An 18,906-nucleotide genomic window follows, 5' to 3' on the forward strand; every position below is an offset into this window, starting at 1 on the left:
AGGATAGCAAGAATCATGACAAAGACATACAGTTATAAATGCAAATAACTGAAGGTGCAAATACCTAAAGTGCTGGCTTGTATTGCTTAGCCATTTCAATATTGGTTGTGGCAAAGACGTTGCCACCTGTTAGAACCTATAATACAATTTTTTTTAATTGGCAAGAATATATTTATGCAAACTTCTTTAACTGCAGTAGTTCACATGGTTAGATTTATTGAGATTAATTGCGCACCAAGTTCTACATAATTTGGGAAAATTATAAAAGCAATAAGAAGACATAGCTTATTTAATTTAATTTCAAATTTATTCATGATATTTTGTTCTTGGTGTTTTATTTACTCTAAGCTTACAGAAAGTTCGGGAAACTTTACTGGTAAGCTTACGCTTAAGATTTAGGTCGATTTAATTTGTCTTTTGTGTTTATTGCTTCGTCGTTATAACCTATTGCTATTGTAAGCAGTAAGGCCTAAATTAAATTGTTCAAAAAGTAAGTTGTACGCGTTTAAAACATTATTGAAATTTAGACCAGTCTTTGGCATGGTATTTTAGGCAGAGGTATAAATTAAAAAGATGAAAACGATTTCCACCGAAACGAATAGAAGTTTTCGGAGGTGGCGTTACATAGAAAACTAAGGTTATATTTCGATGTAGCATACAAACATGCAACTGGAATCTTAGTTTAAATACATTCAAAGAGATGGCGGAACGACGGGCATGTCTCGGTAAAAAACGTCCCGCAAACATTTATTTTAACGGCGTCCTAGACTAGATCCGGTTTATTTTAACCACTGATTTTAGGTTAAACTAGGGCATTTAAAGCGCTTCGTGAAACGTCAAACCAATGTTGCAAAACCAGCGAAACTGCTTTAAAGTTCTTTTGACCCAAATGACATTAGGTTTAGCAAGCACTTTTTGCAATTGTGCAACAACACAAATTGTGTTTTTAAACGTGTCTGATATTAACAATATCATGTTGTAAATCAATTGTCGGCAAACTGTGGGCCGCGGCCCAACTGTGGGCCGCAGAGCCATTTTTAGTGGGCCACGAGTTACATTTGAATAGCTTAGTGTTATAATGTAGTTGTAGGCCGCGTGCTGATAGTCGTACATTCATTGCACTTTATTTTAAAAGTTGGTGTGGCATCAAATTTTAAAATTGACTCAACTTGGAAAAGGCCCACGTGCCAAATGTGGTCCTGGGAGCCTGTCGAACTATATTTTTTCCCAACTTGTACTGTATGTAATTAAAAAAATTCGCGCTCATATTCTTCGTTTTATAGTATGTTTTACATTATGATATGGCAGTGTTTTGGGCACCAAGACGCCGTATTATATTTCAGCTTAAAATCAAATATCCTAAATCCGCCACTTTTTCGTACTAGTTTTACGTAGTGGGCCTTCAATAGCTCTGTGGAGAGTACTTTGGGCCACGACAAAAAAAGTTTGCCGACCACTGTTGTAAATGATGGAAGTATAGTATATTTCAATGATGAAAATAACGGCCCAAATAGACGTTAAAAGCGACATGCTTTATTTTCAAACGTTTCGGCAATTTCTAATGCCATCATCAGTGAGATGTATGTTTAAAGCTTTATCATATTATTTACACTGTGCAATATTGATTTATCTTAAAGCAATACATCATGCTCCATTTAGTTTCTGGTATTGACTCTTTGCTCCCTAACATTCGTTTTGTACTGCTGCTTCTTGCGTGTACTCTTTTGAATGTATCGTTTGCGAAGCTTGTATCTGGAAAGCGAAAAAGCAAAGCCTTATGAAAACAGGCGAAACCGATTTATAGCATATAGCAACTTTGTAGATAAATAAATAAAACTTTTACCTAACTTGTTTGCTTAAGTGTATTTGTGATTCTTATAAGAGAGAGTTTAAATTAAATGACAAATTAATTGACTTAAAACAAAGGATGTCCAACAAAATCGGGTCTGACCAGATGCCCTGCCCGATTTCAAACATTGTTGTTCGTTGGATTGTAGGGTGGCATGGACGCCTATCCAATACCAAATTAATATAGGAATGTCTGGCACAATTTGCGATCCAACAAATTGATTTTCCACCTTAAACGTCGCACATTTTATTTGTTTTGTTTGTTTGACCATAATCGGCATTTAATGTAAAATATGGGATATCCATACTATTAGTAACTAGTTTAATCCTTAAACCTCAAATTTACCTCCATGGATCCTGGTTCAACCCCTGTACTAGTTTAATTGTTCAACCTCAAAATTACCTGTTGCAAGTGAAAAGGTCAGCGACTTGCATCACACAGCAAACGTAGCCGCGCTGGAAGTGCTTGCTGTTCCAGCCGTAGATGAAGCTGTTTATAGAAGAGTTGCACATCCCCAGCCAGGACGTTGGACGCTTCACTGGAAAAGCAAATGGCGATTCGAGCATTGTTAATGAATTTGTTGTTTGTGCAGGAACAGAGCCTAGACAGTTGACTAGGATGGATTTAAAACTAGGGAGTTTTAATCTTTTCAAACTGGTTTAGAGTTCATAAAAGTAAAATCGAAATCGAGCTAAACACAAACTTGTTGTGCAGATAGTTTAGTGAGGTTCCATTCGCAAATTATATCGAATCGGAAAAGGGAAAGACTTGTGATAATTTGGTTCAATTGCTTCCTGTGTGATGAAATTCTTGTATAAACTTTAACCTGTCTAAAATTACACTTGAATTATTGGTATTCAGTGCAATTTTCGACGAATTAGGCAAGCTAAAAAATTATTAGTAATTAATCCGTCTATTACTGTACCGTATGCCCAAATTATATACAAGAAAACGAAAACATTGTTACTTTTCTTGCCCGTATTTTGTTTTCACAACGGTTGTCATCGCAAATATTCCATGTTTACGCAACCTTTAGAATTTCATCGTTTAAAATTCATTGTGGCAGATGTTGTCGACCAAGGGAGAATGAGTTTTGAGTTTACAAAGGAGAAATTTGATATTTATGTATTTATATAGGATATCACGATTGAGTAAATTGTTCATCGTCAATGTTTGTAAAAATTGTAAAAAACTATTTGTTTAGGTCAAGTTGCTTACTATTGAATATAATTTTTGTGCAAGCACCAGCGTACGTATTAACGTTTCGTTTACCTTCTTGCCTTTTATAAGGCTGCGTTTTAGGCAGGAGTGCATAGAGGCAAGCTGTTTTGCCGCCGAATTGTTTGCCCTCTGTTTAGAATCAGTGGCCGAAAATGAGCTGTGTTAGAAATTAGGTTCCAATTGAAATTATTAGGGGAGTGATAAAGTAAGCGCGGGGTTTGGAGTTGGGTCAAATGTTGTATAGGCCTTATTCTGGCCATTTAGGTCTTATTCCGACTATAATTTAGGTCTTAGCCGATTTAGACGATATTACGACTATAGGTATGTCATATTTAGGCGTTATTCCTAAGTGTTTTATTTCGACGGGGTTGAACGGTCTTCAGGCTGGAGTCCGTAAAAACTTACCACTCATTTATCACAGCTTTTCTCTGTGACCACAAGATATTGAGCTATGTGGGAAACAGGCTTCAACAAATAGGAGTAAAACAACAGTTTGCCGGCCGCAATGCTGAATTTTTTGACTAAACTTTAACATCGAACTTTAACATACTTAAAAGTAGAGATAGACCGATATATCGGTTTACCAAATAATATCGGCCGATATTTGGCTTCTACCGATATATCGGTATCGGTAAATGTTGGCCGATACTTTGGCCGATATTTTAGTACGAAAATAAGATTTAATTTTGCCTGCGTTATTTGAATTTTATGTCAATTATTTTAAGTTTTCCAAGGTATATAAAAATCGATATCCGTTGACAAAATTGTAAAAAATCGGTTATCGGTATCGGTTCAAAAAAGTGATATCGGTTGATCTCTACTTAAAGGTGTGTTTAAGTTTTGTACATAAGCGTTACAATTCCAATATTAGGCCTATGAGGTTAAATGACCGACGAATGACCAAAAATGTATATCTAATTTATAAATGGCTGAAAGCAATATTAAAAACTAAATGCGACATTAAGAAAGTTCTGTGAATTCCAAAAAATATAACTGAAATACATTGTGATTTAAAAACTAAAGCTAAAATTTATACTACACAAACACGAAAAATTGCACGAAATTTGTGGTCGACATGTTTTTTCGGAGATTATATATTAATTTAAGTGGTCATAATCTGCCTGAAAAAAATATATTTAGAAATTTGTTTTAACGGAGTCATAGAAACCACGTACGTTATAATCAGCACAAAAATTTACCACTGCCACGAATTGCAGTCTCCTTTCTTAAATCTTGCCCTTTAGCATATAGGCTGCTTCTTGCTTGTGAACCTTAAACACTGAAATAGGGATCACGTGTGACAAAACAGGGCAAGTCGGAAAAAATCGTTTTCGCCGAAAGTCGGACCGCAAAGCAAAGGTAAAGCTATAGGTCTGCGGTGGTAGCTCTACAAGCGAAGCATTTCTGCGACAGGCATGTAGCGGTCTCAGATGAACCACAATGCAACAAGGGCGAACCGTAACGGGTTAGCGAAGAACCATTATGACATTACCGAAATGAATCGCCCGTACATGGAGTATGGGTTAAATAAGAGCTTTTTGTATTTAACCGAGTGTTTCTCATCCAGCGGTATTTTATATATAACATTATATAATACTGCTGGATTAGCAACACTCGGTTATATATTATGGCAGCAATAGCTTATTTCTTTTTGTATTTATCGAGCGTGACAAATCGCTTTAAAAACGTACGCTTAATTTTGATGAAATCGACAGCAGCAGTGAACAATTGAGCCCGGATTTTATTAAGCGATAAACTGCCCTCTAGCGCCCAATGAACTGAATGATATGCGAAACGTCGCCCTATGTAACTAAAAGTTGGTGTCCTGATCTAGCCTTGTTTATCCCCCGCGTTGTTTTAAGGAAACCAGCTTAGCGTGAAAGACTGCCAATGAGCTGAAAGTGGCAGTTTTTTTTTATCTAAAGGCAACGATTTTGCATTTGTCGTCTATACAACAATAAATAATACCGCATTACTGAACGCCTACAATGGCTACGTGATTTATACCGTACCAAAGCAAACATTTTATAAAATGTATCGAATCCAAACAATCTAGGTAAGAAACGAAACAAAGTGATTTAGCTTGTCCAAATGGCAAACAACTTCTCTACCAGCGTTTGACTCAAAAAGTTAATAGAGATTAAGTTAAGTGCAAAATTGAAACCCGAAAGCTATGCTTCAAGTTTAATATGTACATATGAGTGATATATATCTATCGTATGACATCTAAACACACTGATCTTTCCATTTATTGTACGAGCGTTCAGTGTCATTCACCCTGACGAAGGCGGCTTGTATGTTGCCGAAACGTTGGTTAACAATTACAATTACCAGAGGAGCTGTTTTTGATTTATATTACTATGCCTGGTAGCAACAGTTTATACACTGATTTATTTTTAGGTTTTATTATTAGTTTAAGTGCAATTAAACCTGAACACACATATGTTTGTTTACAACTGAAATCTAGGCCTTCTGAAGCTGCATTTTAACCAACGATTACAGCTTACATATCATTAGTATACTGAAAGCCATTGCAGACTCTTGACCGATCTGTCAATTAATGATGCAAGCAGGGCAGACTAGAAAAACATCTGGCCTGCAGTGAGGTTCGAACTCACGCCCTCCGGTCCAAGCCGGGACCGTCGCTCTACCAACTGAGCTATGCAGGCTCAGACGGGAACGAGTCGAGAAACAACCATTCGCCAATGCTTGCTCATTTGCTTGCATCATTGATCGACAGATTCGGTGAAGAGTCTGCAATGGCTTACGGTATACTAATAGTTTAAGTGCAACCAGAATCGTTTTTTTTTTACCATTCCAATTCAGTCAGAGTTAAAATTGGCTATGTGGTACCAAAGTCAACCTATATAAGAACATTAAGACATTGCTGTGAGCTATATGGCAAGGGATGTGGCTGTTATGGATACCATACAGCTAATTAGTTGCTCGCTATAGTTTCAACAAACTTGTTTCGCACGAAAGACGTACCTAAAAGAGAGACAAAACTCACGATGCGGATTTCGAATGTCAAAGTCCCATCCAAGAGAGGAAAGCAGCACTACGCTGCAATAAGGAGTCCACGAAACCAGAAAGCAGACCAGAACAAGCACTATGGTGTGCAGGAGCTTTGCTTCTCTTTTCTGCATCTGTGGTGCCACGTTGCGCGATTTCATCGTCATTTCCGTTGCTTTCCTGTGTGAAAAAGCGTTTTTTTTTTCTAGTTTTCTGCGGTTTGCCTGGTGAGATTCATTAGGCCTTATATTGGTTGACCTGTATCATTGCGGTCGTGATGCCCGTACATTGTCCTACCGCAAACCAATGTTGAAACGACCGTCCTGTTAACAATTAGCCACTCCAAATTATTAATAGGATTTCAATTAATAGTTGTTACATTTGGCCGTATAGTGAATATAGCTGATGAAATGATTGTAGTCAGCAATAAGGCATATTGTTTTGTTTTTCGCTTGGTAAGTGATGCTGTCTAAATTTACATGTGTTCCTCATATCCGAGTATTTAAGAAAAGCTGTTAATAATATTATACTTAAAGAGAAACCGTTAGTTCGCTATACATAACCGCCTTTAAAAATATTCAGTATATGGATTATATTTATATGATAACAAAACACATTGGTCTGCATAAATTTCGCCATGCGGAGATACAATACCTTGATTGAATTACTTCAAGATGTTTTTCGGTCCTCAATTTTGAAACAAAAAAACAAACTGATTTAGAAAGTATTAACAAGAGGTTTAAATTTACAACCTTACGTTTTTGCAAAAAAACGTTTTTTGTCAACCTTTTCATTTTATGTATTCGTACCGCTTGACACGCTGGAATAGAATCCAATAGCAGAGTATGGAAATAGTTAGAGGAACGAAGTATGCCAGGGTGATGTAGGATATCATGAACTGTGGCTTTGCAACGTCATCCCATGCGCACATGCCTAAAAACACAGCACGGAAAATGCGTGAAATCGTTCCACTACATAACAAAAATTACGCTAATTGTATTTTATAAAGATGAATAACAATCAAGCGATGCCGCAAGTTTAGTTTAAATCAAATCAAAAGGGGTGTTGTTTTGTTGGTATTAACCATGAAAAGAGTGGTAAATCTACCATCATCCAATTAAAAGTATATAAAGAAAATAACTAAAACACTCTGTCAGCAGTTTCCCTCTGTGCACCCATCCACCTTTATATAACTTATTTGGTATAATATTTTTTAGATAGTGGTACTGTCTGAAGACTCTAGAAATTGCTATATGTAGTTTATCCTAATTTTTTAATCCATGTGCTTTACTTTTGACCTAGATACCCCGGCGCAATTTATCTATAGTTAAGTAACTTACATATCAGCAGAACGTAAAGGTACTCGTTTCAAGTCCTAATTTTAAGCCTTTAAACATCATGTTTAACAAAAATAATTTCTTATTTAGGTAAATACTTGCTCCTTCGTCGTATATAAGTAGCATTTTGTTGTTGTGTGGTTGGCGGATTAATAGAGGCGAAACGAGCATTGTCGACCAACACCAGATAAATATGGCCGTCAAAAAAGTGGTAAGCGGTCTTTTCAGCAGTTTCTTCTTTTGTACATTGGTGACAGCCAGTCTGAATAATAGACAAACATCTTGATGTGGGCTTTTAGCTAGAAGTAATACAAACTACCCACTAGGAATGTAAACCGCTTTACTTTCACTTTTTATTTTAGGCAGGTCTTATCAAACAAGTTATTTTCCCTTAACGACTTAAAACCAAGTCAAGTTGTTTGTCTCAAAGACTTAAGTCAATCCAATTTATTGACTGGATTGTGTTATTATCCTTAAGGTATGGTTATTTTTTCTCCTAATTAGTTTTAAAGTGAAGGTAATATGTTGAGGCGAGGCATTGTGTTTTTCATTTTTAAATCCTAATAATAACTACGTGGATTTCGTTTTCCTGTGGATTTTAATTTTTTTTACTAAACGCTCCATGCATACCATATGGCACTTTTTTAAATAAAATTTAAGCCAAATTGAAGTGCTTGAGCGTAACAACCAGTTTCTTGTAACTATATCAACTTATTGACTTCATTTTGCTAATGACAAAAGGACTATTTAAAATTCTGTCGTATGCTGAATAAATTCCTTTTCTAACAAACTCCCTTAGAGCATCGTTGGCAAAGCGGGAATAAATGAAGAACGAAACATTACTATAAACCAGATGTAAACGACACCGTTTTATAAACTGATTATATATGCCCATTTTCTCCACACTGCACAAAGCCGTTAAATCATAAATAAGGAACACAGTACATCAATAGAATCTGACGATTCAACCATTACTTGTAAATTCTAGAACTAAAAGCAAAAAAATTGTTTGAAAAACCTAAAAAAAAACGAACTTGCCTTTGCGCGCTGATAAACATGAGATTTTCGATGCTAGCGTTGCAACTGAGCACCAGCAGAAAACCGAGAAAGGCACAGACGGGCTCTGAAACCACGCTCTTATTGTGATTCAGCATGTTGGCGGCCGTGATCGGAAAAAGCAGGGCAGTAACTATAAGGTCTGCCAGCGCAAGGTTGCAGATAAAGATGTTGCCGGTCATGCGACGAAGCTCCTACGAAAGTATAATGTAATCAGTGACTGGATTAAACCGGTTTGAAGCGGTTCGCGAAAATGATTTCTACTTGATGTTGCGATGGCGGACAAACATATTGTTTTTGAGCCCTGCAGTGAAATTGCCTGTTTTTTACGATCCATTCACACAATATAAGATATTTCAACACCTTTTTTCTGTCGATGACATAAGTTTGATTTACATCCAAAATTTAATGTGCGTTGGATAGCAATGCTTCAGCTTAACATCGTTTGTGGAAAACACGAACTATGTAAAAAGCATACACATTGTACAGGACTCGCTCAATGAGGCTGTGCAATTCAAAGCGTCAAATTGGGCTGTTTAAAATCGCAAAAAATCTGCCTTGCCGTTTATTTTGTGAGGTGTATATGTTTTCCAGCAGTAGATTTGTAGAAAGCTTAACGCAACCACGATTGGTTTTATTAGCCTTCTTACTATAAGGGACTGTATATTTTAGATTTAGGCCTAAATGCCAAGAGATTAAAATGATTGAATAATAAATTAACAATTTGCCCTAGTGAGTGGTTTAACAGTTTTCAAGAAAAGTTAACTTACATTTTTTTGTTAAATTAGTTAAATAAATTACCTTCCAATTTATTTTAATTAGTTATATCCGATAATATCGAATCGGAGCCGATACCCGATGATAAGTTGGTAGCATCGGTGCTCGTCCGATTCTAGGGAGGTATCGGTGCCGATCCGATATCAAATTAATATATAGGATTATTCAGCCATGTTTTTTTTATGCAATCTAACTCGGCAATTTCTCCCTCGAAAGGTATTTTTTTAACAAATCGTAAAATAATAACTGGACTTAACCAATCTTATTTACGTTAAAGCAAATTGATAATTACCTAAAAATATCATTAAACGTTTTAATTTTTTAATTTAATCTATTTTTTGGCATTGTAATGACGACATTCGGTATAGGATCGGATTGCGAAAATTTAGTGAGAAAAATCGCGTATCGATGTCCAGTATCGGATATCCCTGATCTAAATACGTTTTCTTTTTCTTTTGGTTTACAAACGATAGGTCTACTTGGCAATCATGTGTGACTTGTGCTTACTTGCTGGGTGATGACAGCGTAAACTATAAGAACATTTCCTATAGTTCCTATCACCGAAATCAGGATCATCACAGTAACAAGAATGAGTTCAGCTGCTGATAACGCTTCTTGCGTTTCCAACATAACTCTGAAGCTTTGGTTTCCTGAATACAATTAACACTTTAACGTAAAAAATGTTAGTCCAGAAATTACTCAGGTTGGATTGTAAAATCTAAAAAAAAGTCTTGCAATTTTTAAAACAATTCAGGTAATTGTTTGAACCATATAATCAGTCTGAAAGATTGTTCTCTCATAATATAATGCTATACACATTCAGTTATCCACATGTAATTGTCATACAACTAAACAATCTGCGAAAATAGTATCATACTTATCCAATGTTGTTGTTCTTTGTCTCAACTCCATTGTACACACAACTGAGCAATATTGACCGTACAAGTATTTTAATAAAAACTGTCTTACCAACTTGATTGGAAACCCAGTGTCTTGATCCGGCCTCATCGGTTGTATTCATAATGTTGCTTTCTTTGCGAGAAATTACTCAAATACTGTGGATTCCCGATTTGCTAAAACTATCGAAAGTTAAATATTTGGCACATTTATTTTTCTACAAATTGTTTGCTTGGCAAGTTATATTTAGACCGATTTTTTCAACTTGGTGCTCTATGAGTCTATGTCGCCTGTCTTTTCATTTTTCATCGAATTGCCTGCATTATCTTTGCTTTGTAAAGAAGTTTAAAATTGAATATTTTGCTACTAATACTTTTTTCATATAGCACTCTTTATAGTAATCTATCATTATGTCTGTTTACTCGTTTTCGAATCACATTTCCTGAGAACAAAACTTGTGCACTTTCGTCTATGCTATAATCCTAATTTTATTTTCACGTTTAAGCACAAATACATTTTTGGTTTAGCTCTATATTATGATCAAACTTTATAGTTTCACGTAATTGAATCATTTAACATCCATTATAAGCGTTATTTGCTCACTGCATGTACTGAAATGAAAATGTTAGGACTGAAATGTTAAGTTCTCTCTTAAACTAAAAAGAGCCCTTCAAACAAACTCTCTTAGTGCACCATTGACAATGCGAGAATAAATGAATGACATCGTTGCAATATAAACCAGGTGTAAACGCAATTAAACGGCACCAATGGATAAATAGAGTATATGTCCATTTTATCCACACTGCACAAAGCCAGGAAATCATTAATTGCGGGCTACAGTGGCATAAATGGAAAACGATTCAACCGCAATAGCGTATGAATTTTTAAACTGAAAACAAAAGATATACAACAATACGTTTCTTAATACATAAAGGTTAAACGTATACACTGGTCATTATTTTAGAGTAAAATGTCGTGGCTTTTTGACACTAATTGAATTGAATTCGGTTGATTTTACAGTTTTACTAATCGCAAACAAAGTGCCACGAACATAAAGGCTGAAGGTTTAGTTAGACGAAGCAGTGTTGAAAATCAATAAAAATATATCCAAAATGTTTAAAAAGGTAACTATTGTGTTTGGGTTTGATATTCCTATACTAGGATGCCAAATGGTTAGAATGCTTTTTACTAAAAGACAAGAACACATAAAATTAAAAAAATCCGCGTTTGACGTGCAACTTAAAAATCTGCGTTTGGAACTACATGAACCGAAAAGCATTACTATAGCTGAAACGCCCACATAAATAACGTTAACCCACAGTTGTTCCCATTTAGAGTAAAACCATAATTTTTTGGAACTTAAAAAATACACACTTGCATAATACATTTTCAGGATACAACTTAACACAGCGGACGACTGAGAAAAAACGAATGTTACGTAAATTAGGTCGTTGGCGACTCGAATATTAGCCTATATTGCAGCATCTACAGTACAAATTAAAGCAGGGTCTGTAGAGCCGTAGTCGGACTCGAGACTATTTTGGACTACGGAGTAGAGAAAGACTCTTATAGACTCTTATAGTGCGCTTGTGCAGTAAGTTTGGAATCGATAAGATCGCAACTGCAAATTGGAATGGTTGAATAACAGATGGTGAAAGATCATTCAACACCAAATTGTGGTGCTTTTGAGTTAAAGACAACCCTATGAGCGGATTACTGTATGTTTGCTTTATTTTTAGGGGGATAAGTAGCACATAGGATGATAGAGTCGGTTTCGGATTTGGGACTCGGCGGAATCGTTAAATTTGGCTCGAGTTGGACTCAGGACTCAGGAATGGGACTCATTTTTATGTTTTCGGTCAACGTCGGACTCGGGTTGTACAAAACCGACTCCGCAGCCGGCTTTAAAGCAGGGTTCGGAGTCGGACTCGACATATTTGGTTTGTTTAGCTAGAGTCGGACTCGAAACTCGGGACTCGAGTAAGACATTACCAAAATTTCAAACTAACAAGGCAGCCAACTGTAAATTGTAAAGGTGTACGAAAATCGCACATTTTGCCGGAGTCGAACTCGGGACTCGGAATCGGGTAATTGTTTTGTCCGAAGTCCGACTGTTATTTTAAACCGACTCCACAGTCCTGCTGCAAAGTATCAGTTTCTAAGCCAGTCCTCCTTTCCGACACCTTTCGGTGCACATCACCAGCGCAGCGCTGAGCAGCGAACAGAAACCGATTATATAATACAGGCGTGAAATCGGCAGAACGATGCGGTCTTTTCGTGGGACGTAATCGAACCCATAACCGCTTTCCTCGAGCTCTATCAAGTAGCCGAAGTTGTTTAGAAACAGTTCGACCCGATTCGAATCGTTGGCCGGCACAAGAGCGGCGTCCGTGATTTGTGCGGCGAAATTCTCGGAACCGGGCCAGAAACCGCGGTGGATGATTTTACCGTTGCCCGTCGCGCGATCCATCAGGTCGTAGACTATGTGCCAAGCCTGAAAAAAGGCCTCCTTGTTGGAGCCGATGTGCCACACGAACGGGCCCATGTAGTGCAGCGTGCTCGGGTACACGTTGTCGTCGTACACCAACTTTATGTTGGTCGTGTTCTTGCCCAGTTTCGTTCGCAGGATTCCGGTAATGAACACGTCCTCCAAATGCAAGTCGTACCTGTCGATCAAACAGTCAATGAAATTTTATTTGTTTAACTAGTTGTTTTCGTTTTTTGATTGGTTATTTAAGAGCGACCCCCTAAACTAAAGTTTTAATCTATGAGAATTACATCTGATTTAACGTTCTGTCGACAACCAAACGCAAGCGTTACAAAAATGGGTTTAAAGCAAAAATTTACAATTATCTGATAGACCGCGCTGTTAATTCACACAAAAATTAATACTGCAATTTCGCAAATCAATTGGTGGACCTTTTGTTATCGCTAACCTCCAAACTGCGACAAGCTTTATTTTATTATTATGTTCAGAAAATAAAATGTACTGACATCATGTTTTAAATAAATGAACAAAATACTCTTATGTTTTATATTACGAGCGTGAAGCATCGATACGTTAGCTATAAGCCATCTAGTGTCACCTTGGAGTGATTTGAGCTTGCCGATAGATGTCGCTCAACATGGGGAACATCATCACGATAAAACCTCCGTGACAAAACGGAGCCAGATACCCGAATGAGTAGGTTTCCTTCGAGAGAGAGTACTTCCCCTCTCTGTAAAGAAAGCTTTAAAGTTAAAAAGATTCTGAAAGACTAAAACAGGTGTATTGCAGTCACGGCTGAAGTGTAAGCGTTGAAATTAGTAGGACAAATACAAATACACATATTTGTCTTCAAAATAATGGAATCAGGCGGTTATGTTTAAGAAAACCTTTTTGAAATTTAAATGTCTTGCTTACTTAAACCTCTACATTAAGATAAACTTTATAGTTGAAATTGTATTACATATTTATTGCCCCAATGATTTAAGACAGGGGGTTTCTAGCAGCTTATAGTTTTAGGAAATGCTCCACTGTAATAAGCGGTGGCGAAAAAATTAACTTCAACCCTAAACCCCGTGAACACAGTTTATTTTTTTTGTTGTTATCGTAATTTATTTGTTTATAATTCTTGTAAAATAGCGTTAGAGAAACGGAACTCTACCTTGCAGGTCCAATTTGTGCGCTGTACATGAATGGACAGTGCATCGTTCCGTCTTTGACGAACTTCCGCTGATTGGTTGTGAAGTAATCGTACGTCAGCGCCATATTGATGACGCAATCGTCGTCCGTAAATGCGTAGTAATCGCTGACATCACCAGTGACGTAGGTGACCCATTGGTAGGCTGCCAACACTTTGTCGGGCAAGGTGGCGTAGTCATCATTGATGTCACATTGGAGAATGTCGCCGTATTTTTTGTTTTCCGCTTCTATTGAAGCCTGTAGTGTTTTGTTTTCTACTCTTCCCACAAGGAACAATGTGACAAACCTGCAGAAATTTAAACAACCTGAAAATCGTTAAGTTAATCGGAAGCCAATGCCCGATACCAAGGTGTACTATTAGTATTCATCCAATACTATGTGGCAGACTTGGGCAACTAGATTTATTTTAGCTTTTTAAAATTAGATTAGAATTAAAATTAGAGCATTTACTGAAATTCCTAAAAAAATAATTTTCGACTAGAATTTGAACTAGAATCACATTTAATTATTTACAATTAATTTGATTTAATCGTAATTTATTCTTATAAGAACGCGAATAATAAATATTTATGTGCTATTTTTTTTGTTTTTAGACAGTAAAAATTACATACATGTCGTTCAAACCAAAGAGTTTAAAATTGAAATTCTGTGTTTTAACTAAGAGACTAAAAATGCCGTTGGACAAAGTAGGATTTTTGGTGAAATCTGAATTAGATTAGAACTAGAATTAGAGCAAACTAGAATATTACAAATTGGATTAGAAATAGAATTAGCCGCATTTGCTCTAATTCAATGAATTTAAAAATTAGAATTATTTGGAAGTCTGCGGTATCCGATATAGGGTGGTAAAGACCGATGCGATATAAAATTTATCTAGGAATCTCAGCCGTGATTTGCTATTCAATGGGGGAAATCCGAAAGATAAGTTTATCAACAAATGTTTGGGTAGAAACTGGAAGTAAATAAACTTATTAACGATAAATTTCGGTCTAATAACCTAATACAATACTTAATTTAATTTGGTATCGAATCAGATCGCAATATTTTTATGATAAATATCGGGAATTCGGTATCGGAATAAAATGACAAATACAGGGAATCCCTATTAATATGTATATAGCTTTGATCTTACCACCTCGTGTGATATATCAGCAAGGTGTTTACTAAAGAAGACTTGCCTGCGATGGGGTAATAGCACCTCAGCCAAAGTAAGCTACTTTAAACCAGTGTTTTAAAAGCAGGTTATGCGAAGGGTACATTTTATAGTGTCTACTAAAATTACATCGAACACTATATAGTTCTGGTAGTTTGGTCAAGAGTTGTGAAATGAAATTGGAGCTTTTGTACACCAGTGCTCGTTAGAAATCACTTCAATTTCGTACACCTGAAGCATATAAACTGGCACCTGATATACCGTCAAAAACGGCAACCTGCATTTATTAAAATTTATGTCGTCAGATAAGCAAAAATCGAATCGAGGGCACAAACCCATGACATTTGTCAGGGCGGTCTACAAATGCGTTAGTTTAGCAATCACGATGCCAGGATGATACAATGCATGTGGTTACCCCAAAGCGCCCAATGGTTCTTGGCCGATGCGGCTTCCTAACCAGCACGGTGTTAATTAGCACAGATGTTAAAATCTTCATTTAGCTCACACCTCTTACCTTCTGTTGTTAATTTTTGCTACAGCGCCCCACGACTGTCTAACGTTGTTTCTTCGCTCTCTCGAATGCACAGCCGTTTTCACGATGATCAGCATGAATATTTTCCCTTTACTGAAGTCGAAAGCATTCGGTCTGCACATGAGAGAACAACAATAATAATCTGTTAGACACAGACACGGTGATAAATCCGCAAAACATAAACTTGCATTATACATGCGCAAATTTAGTAAGCGCAATTTTCGTAGCTTTGAAAATCCATTTTACTGGTCACCCCAACCTTTCGTAAATAATTTTTATTTAAAGAAATCGACAACTTAAAAGCACCGCAAGTCCATGTGCTTCGACAGTAAATTAGTTACATTATATTAAATTACCTATTATATTCATATAAATTACAAGGCCACGGACAGCTGATCCTTCGTCTCGTAAAACTTTAGCATGAAGAGAAACTAGGCCTACTTGTGAGGATTCAGTCGATAAACGCTCTAGTCCAGTGGTTCTTGATTTTTATGTAGTTTGTTTCTGTGCAGCCTTACTCCTGTGGAGTCAATATCTTCGCAACTTGTTTGTCCAAATGAGCTCGACAAAAACCAACACAGCGAGCTCGAGCAATTTTTTGTGTGCCCATTACGTCTGGTCTCCTATATAAAAGGTTACCCTAATCAAACCAAATAAAGGCAATTTTTTGTCGCGCGATTAAGAGTTAATATTTTGTATTTTTCTGTTATCTTAGTGATATGTAATCGCAAAATACGGAATTGCTTTTAGTATGATATTTATTTTATATGTACGGGGACGCAAGGAACATGACAATTACCAAAGGGGGCACGGTAGAAAAAAGAACCACTTCTGACCCTAATTTCTAAAGAACTAATTTGCGTTCATTTGAGGACTTGCATAATATAAAAATGGGCGACTTCCGAGGTACATGCTTCAAGCTAACGATAGGTTAATATGTGCATATTACCTTCAGGTTAATTAATTCGGAACTTAAAATCTTGTTTAATTGTTGTCGCCCCTTTATGAGGATGCAGCTGACAGCGATATTGCCCGATAGCGTCGCGCCTTCCTATTATAATACGGCGGTAAAACGACACTCTATGGTTAAGTCAGTGTTCCCCAACCCTTTTTAGCGGCCACCCTAATACTAAGCGTAAGTACAACAGTAGTCCAATTATCTTCACTGAACTTTTTATAAGCGAACAAGAAAAGAAAATAACATTTTTAAGTTTAAATTTAGTTAACATAATCCAGGTCTTTCTATTGCTTTCGTGGTTTTCCTAAATTTAGAAAAATTAAACGAAGTCCTGCTCAGAACCAATTTCAATAATTCTAATCAGGTGAACTACTGCAGTCGGCGACCAAACAAATACAACGGCGACCCAATTTGGGGTCGCGACCCATAGATTAAAAACACTGGAGGTGCGAATTGAACTATCCCACCGGCTACACGCGCTAAATGTATATTAACCTGCCCAACTTACGAAGTCACCAACACCAAATTTGGTGGAACTAACACAAATTTGGAAACCCGGTGTTTTAAAAAAGACTGATTTTAATCCGTTCCGGTGACCGATGTTTATGTTGAAGTTATTTTTCAACATGACTTACCTATCTCAGGTTAATTCAACAAAGTCAAGTTAAGGTATTCGAAAACTTCGACACCGTACGCGTCTGGTAATAGTATAAATTGCTTACTGCAACAGCCATTTGCTGGTAATATTCCTGGGCTTGTGTTCCTTTTTAAAGTTGTCCGGCACATTATTGAATTCCGTTCTTTTGTCTGGACCGTCCAGCAACTTACGCTCCAATTTCCTAAAAACAATAGTCCAGATATAAGGGCATCTTTTCTGCTAAAAAGAGTTGTCCATATCGTGGTGCAATATGACCATATTGTATCGTACATAACGCCTGAAAAAACCATTTTGTCGACTTTGCGAGTTAGGTCGAACGCAGGAAAACAGCAGGTTTTTAGTAATTATTTGTTTTGACGGCGCCACGTAATGACGAACCAATTTTAACATGAAAGTTTAAAGCGTTTGACACGCGAAACGCGTGTATTACATTCCTGGAGTTAGTATATTCATGGTTTCATTTGGCACTAAAAGCGGCTTGAGTTTGATTGTTCTGGTGCGACAAAAAAATTTACCTGTTGCATATATTCTTGTTCAGTTACAATGGCCCGTAAGTGTCTCAATTTTAATTGCAAGGCTTCTAAACACCGTACAGTGTTGCCAGTTGCCCCATGTCTGATTTAGCTACTTTCTACTCTACTGTGAGTTTTTCATATTGTGAGGCTCACCGGACAACAAAATGTGGCTAAATAACAATTGCCTTATACGTTGGGTTTTCTTTGTTGTTTGAGCATTTTCAAAATTTAGATCAATAGTAAAACAATCTTGTAGCCATTTAGAGTAAATACTTGGTCTAATTAAACCAAAAAGCTCAAATATATTTTGGCTTCGCGCGGGACTATGGTGTAGAATCATTTTTTATCTTTCTCTAGTAAAGGATGGCAAAATATTGTATTTTTAATAGGGCCTATATATACATTTGTTTTTTTTAGTTTTTTGTTTTTTTTTAACACGAAAACAAAACGCTATGGCATAATATCTAAACCTGTTAAATTAAGTTTAATATGTTTGCCGCCTTCTTCTTGCATTTATTTAGACTTTACTTCAGTTATATATTTTTTGACTCAAATTAGCAGGTTTCTTAGGTCTTCCTGTTTTATCAATTTATAACGACCTCTCTGAACAATTTCATGCCGACCCTGGTCCACGCGAACCAGAAATATTTTTAGTGGTTCGGGTTAAAAAGAAGTTTAGGAAGTTTAATAACCCCTGCCTTAAATCGACAAAATCTCTCACCTGAGTCCTTTATTTCTTTGCGTTTCGACAATCAGACGTGCTGGCTGAATGTGTGAATATATCTTGTTGCTAATAAATGAACAAAACAAAAAATGTTTGAACAACAAAAGCCGTTTATTAGGATTCAATAACTATGTATTTCGAAATCACATAGCCTACTTTGGGGTCGGGGTGGATTTGAGCCCATTTGTTTTAAGTGGATTAGGGCCTATTAGTTTGGAACTTTTTAGTTTGTACGAAACTTCGCATTCAAGCATTCAAAAGACTCGTGGAAACTTTACAGTCGTCGAAATCGCACCACGACTTTGGCAGCAATTTGTCAGATTTAAAACGGAAATTTTCGTGTTCGACGTTGTCAGTTCTCATCGTTATGTAGTTAAGCCGGAAATACTATTAGGATGCTACATTGGTATTGCTCGCAACATTACACAAAATAAGCGTAGCACATTTTTGCCGGTTTAGCATTCCAATTTTATCGTTTTTTCGAACTGAATCTAAACCAGGAGACAGCTGACTCGATGAACCTTACGGTCTT

At 36.6% G+C, this 18,906-nt stretch overlaps 1 protein-coding gene across 1 annotated transcript; it reads right to left on the reverse strand.

Moving 5' to 3' along the window:
* Nucleotides 1–1,655: 1,655 nt before the first annotated feature.
* On the reverse strand, nt 1,656–10,273 carry LOC146145554 (melatonin receptor type 1B-A-like). The gene is made up of 8 exons (XM_083390609.1): nt 10,222–10,273; nt 9,760–9,902; nt 8,458–8,669; nt 7,518–7,681; nt 6,892–7,015; nt 6,081–6,262; nt 2,252–2,387; nt 1,656–1,752 (listed from the first exon to the last, which is right to left on the reverse strand). Exons 1-8 carry the CDS (start codon nt 10,271–10,273, stop codon nt 1,656–1,658), a joined length of 1,110 nt encoding a protein of 369 aa, XP_083246735.1.
* Between the last annotated feature and the right edge of the window lie 8,633 nt (nt 10,274–18,906).

The sequence above is a fragment of the Ascidiella aspersa genome, chromosome 5 (assembly GCF_963924565.1).
Source record: "Ascidiella aspersa chromosome 5, kaAscAspe10.2, whole genome shotgun sequence".
Lineage (NCBI taxonomy): Eukaryota > Metazoa > Chordata > Ascidiacea > Phlebobranchia > Ascidiidae > Ascidiella > Ascidiella aspersa.

Coding starts and splice junctions, on each gene's coding strand:
- LOC146145554 (XM_083390609.1), bottom strand. CDS start 10,273: ATGAATACAACCGATGAGGCCGGATCAAGACACTGGGTTTCCAATCAA. Junction 7,016..7,517: donor TATATACGACGAAGGAGCAA/GTATTTACCTAA, acceptor CTGTGTTTTTAG/GCATGTGCGCATGGGATGAC. Junction 6,263..6,891: donor CTATTCCAGCGTGTCAAGCG/GTACGAATACAT, acceptor TTTTTCACACAG/GAAAGCAACGGAAATGACGA.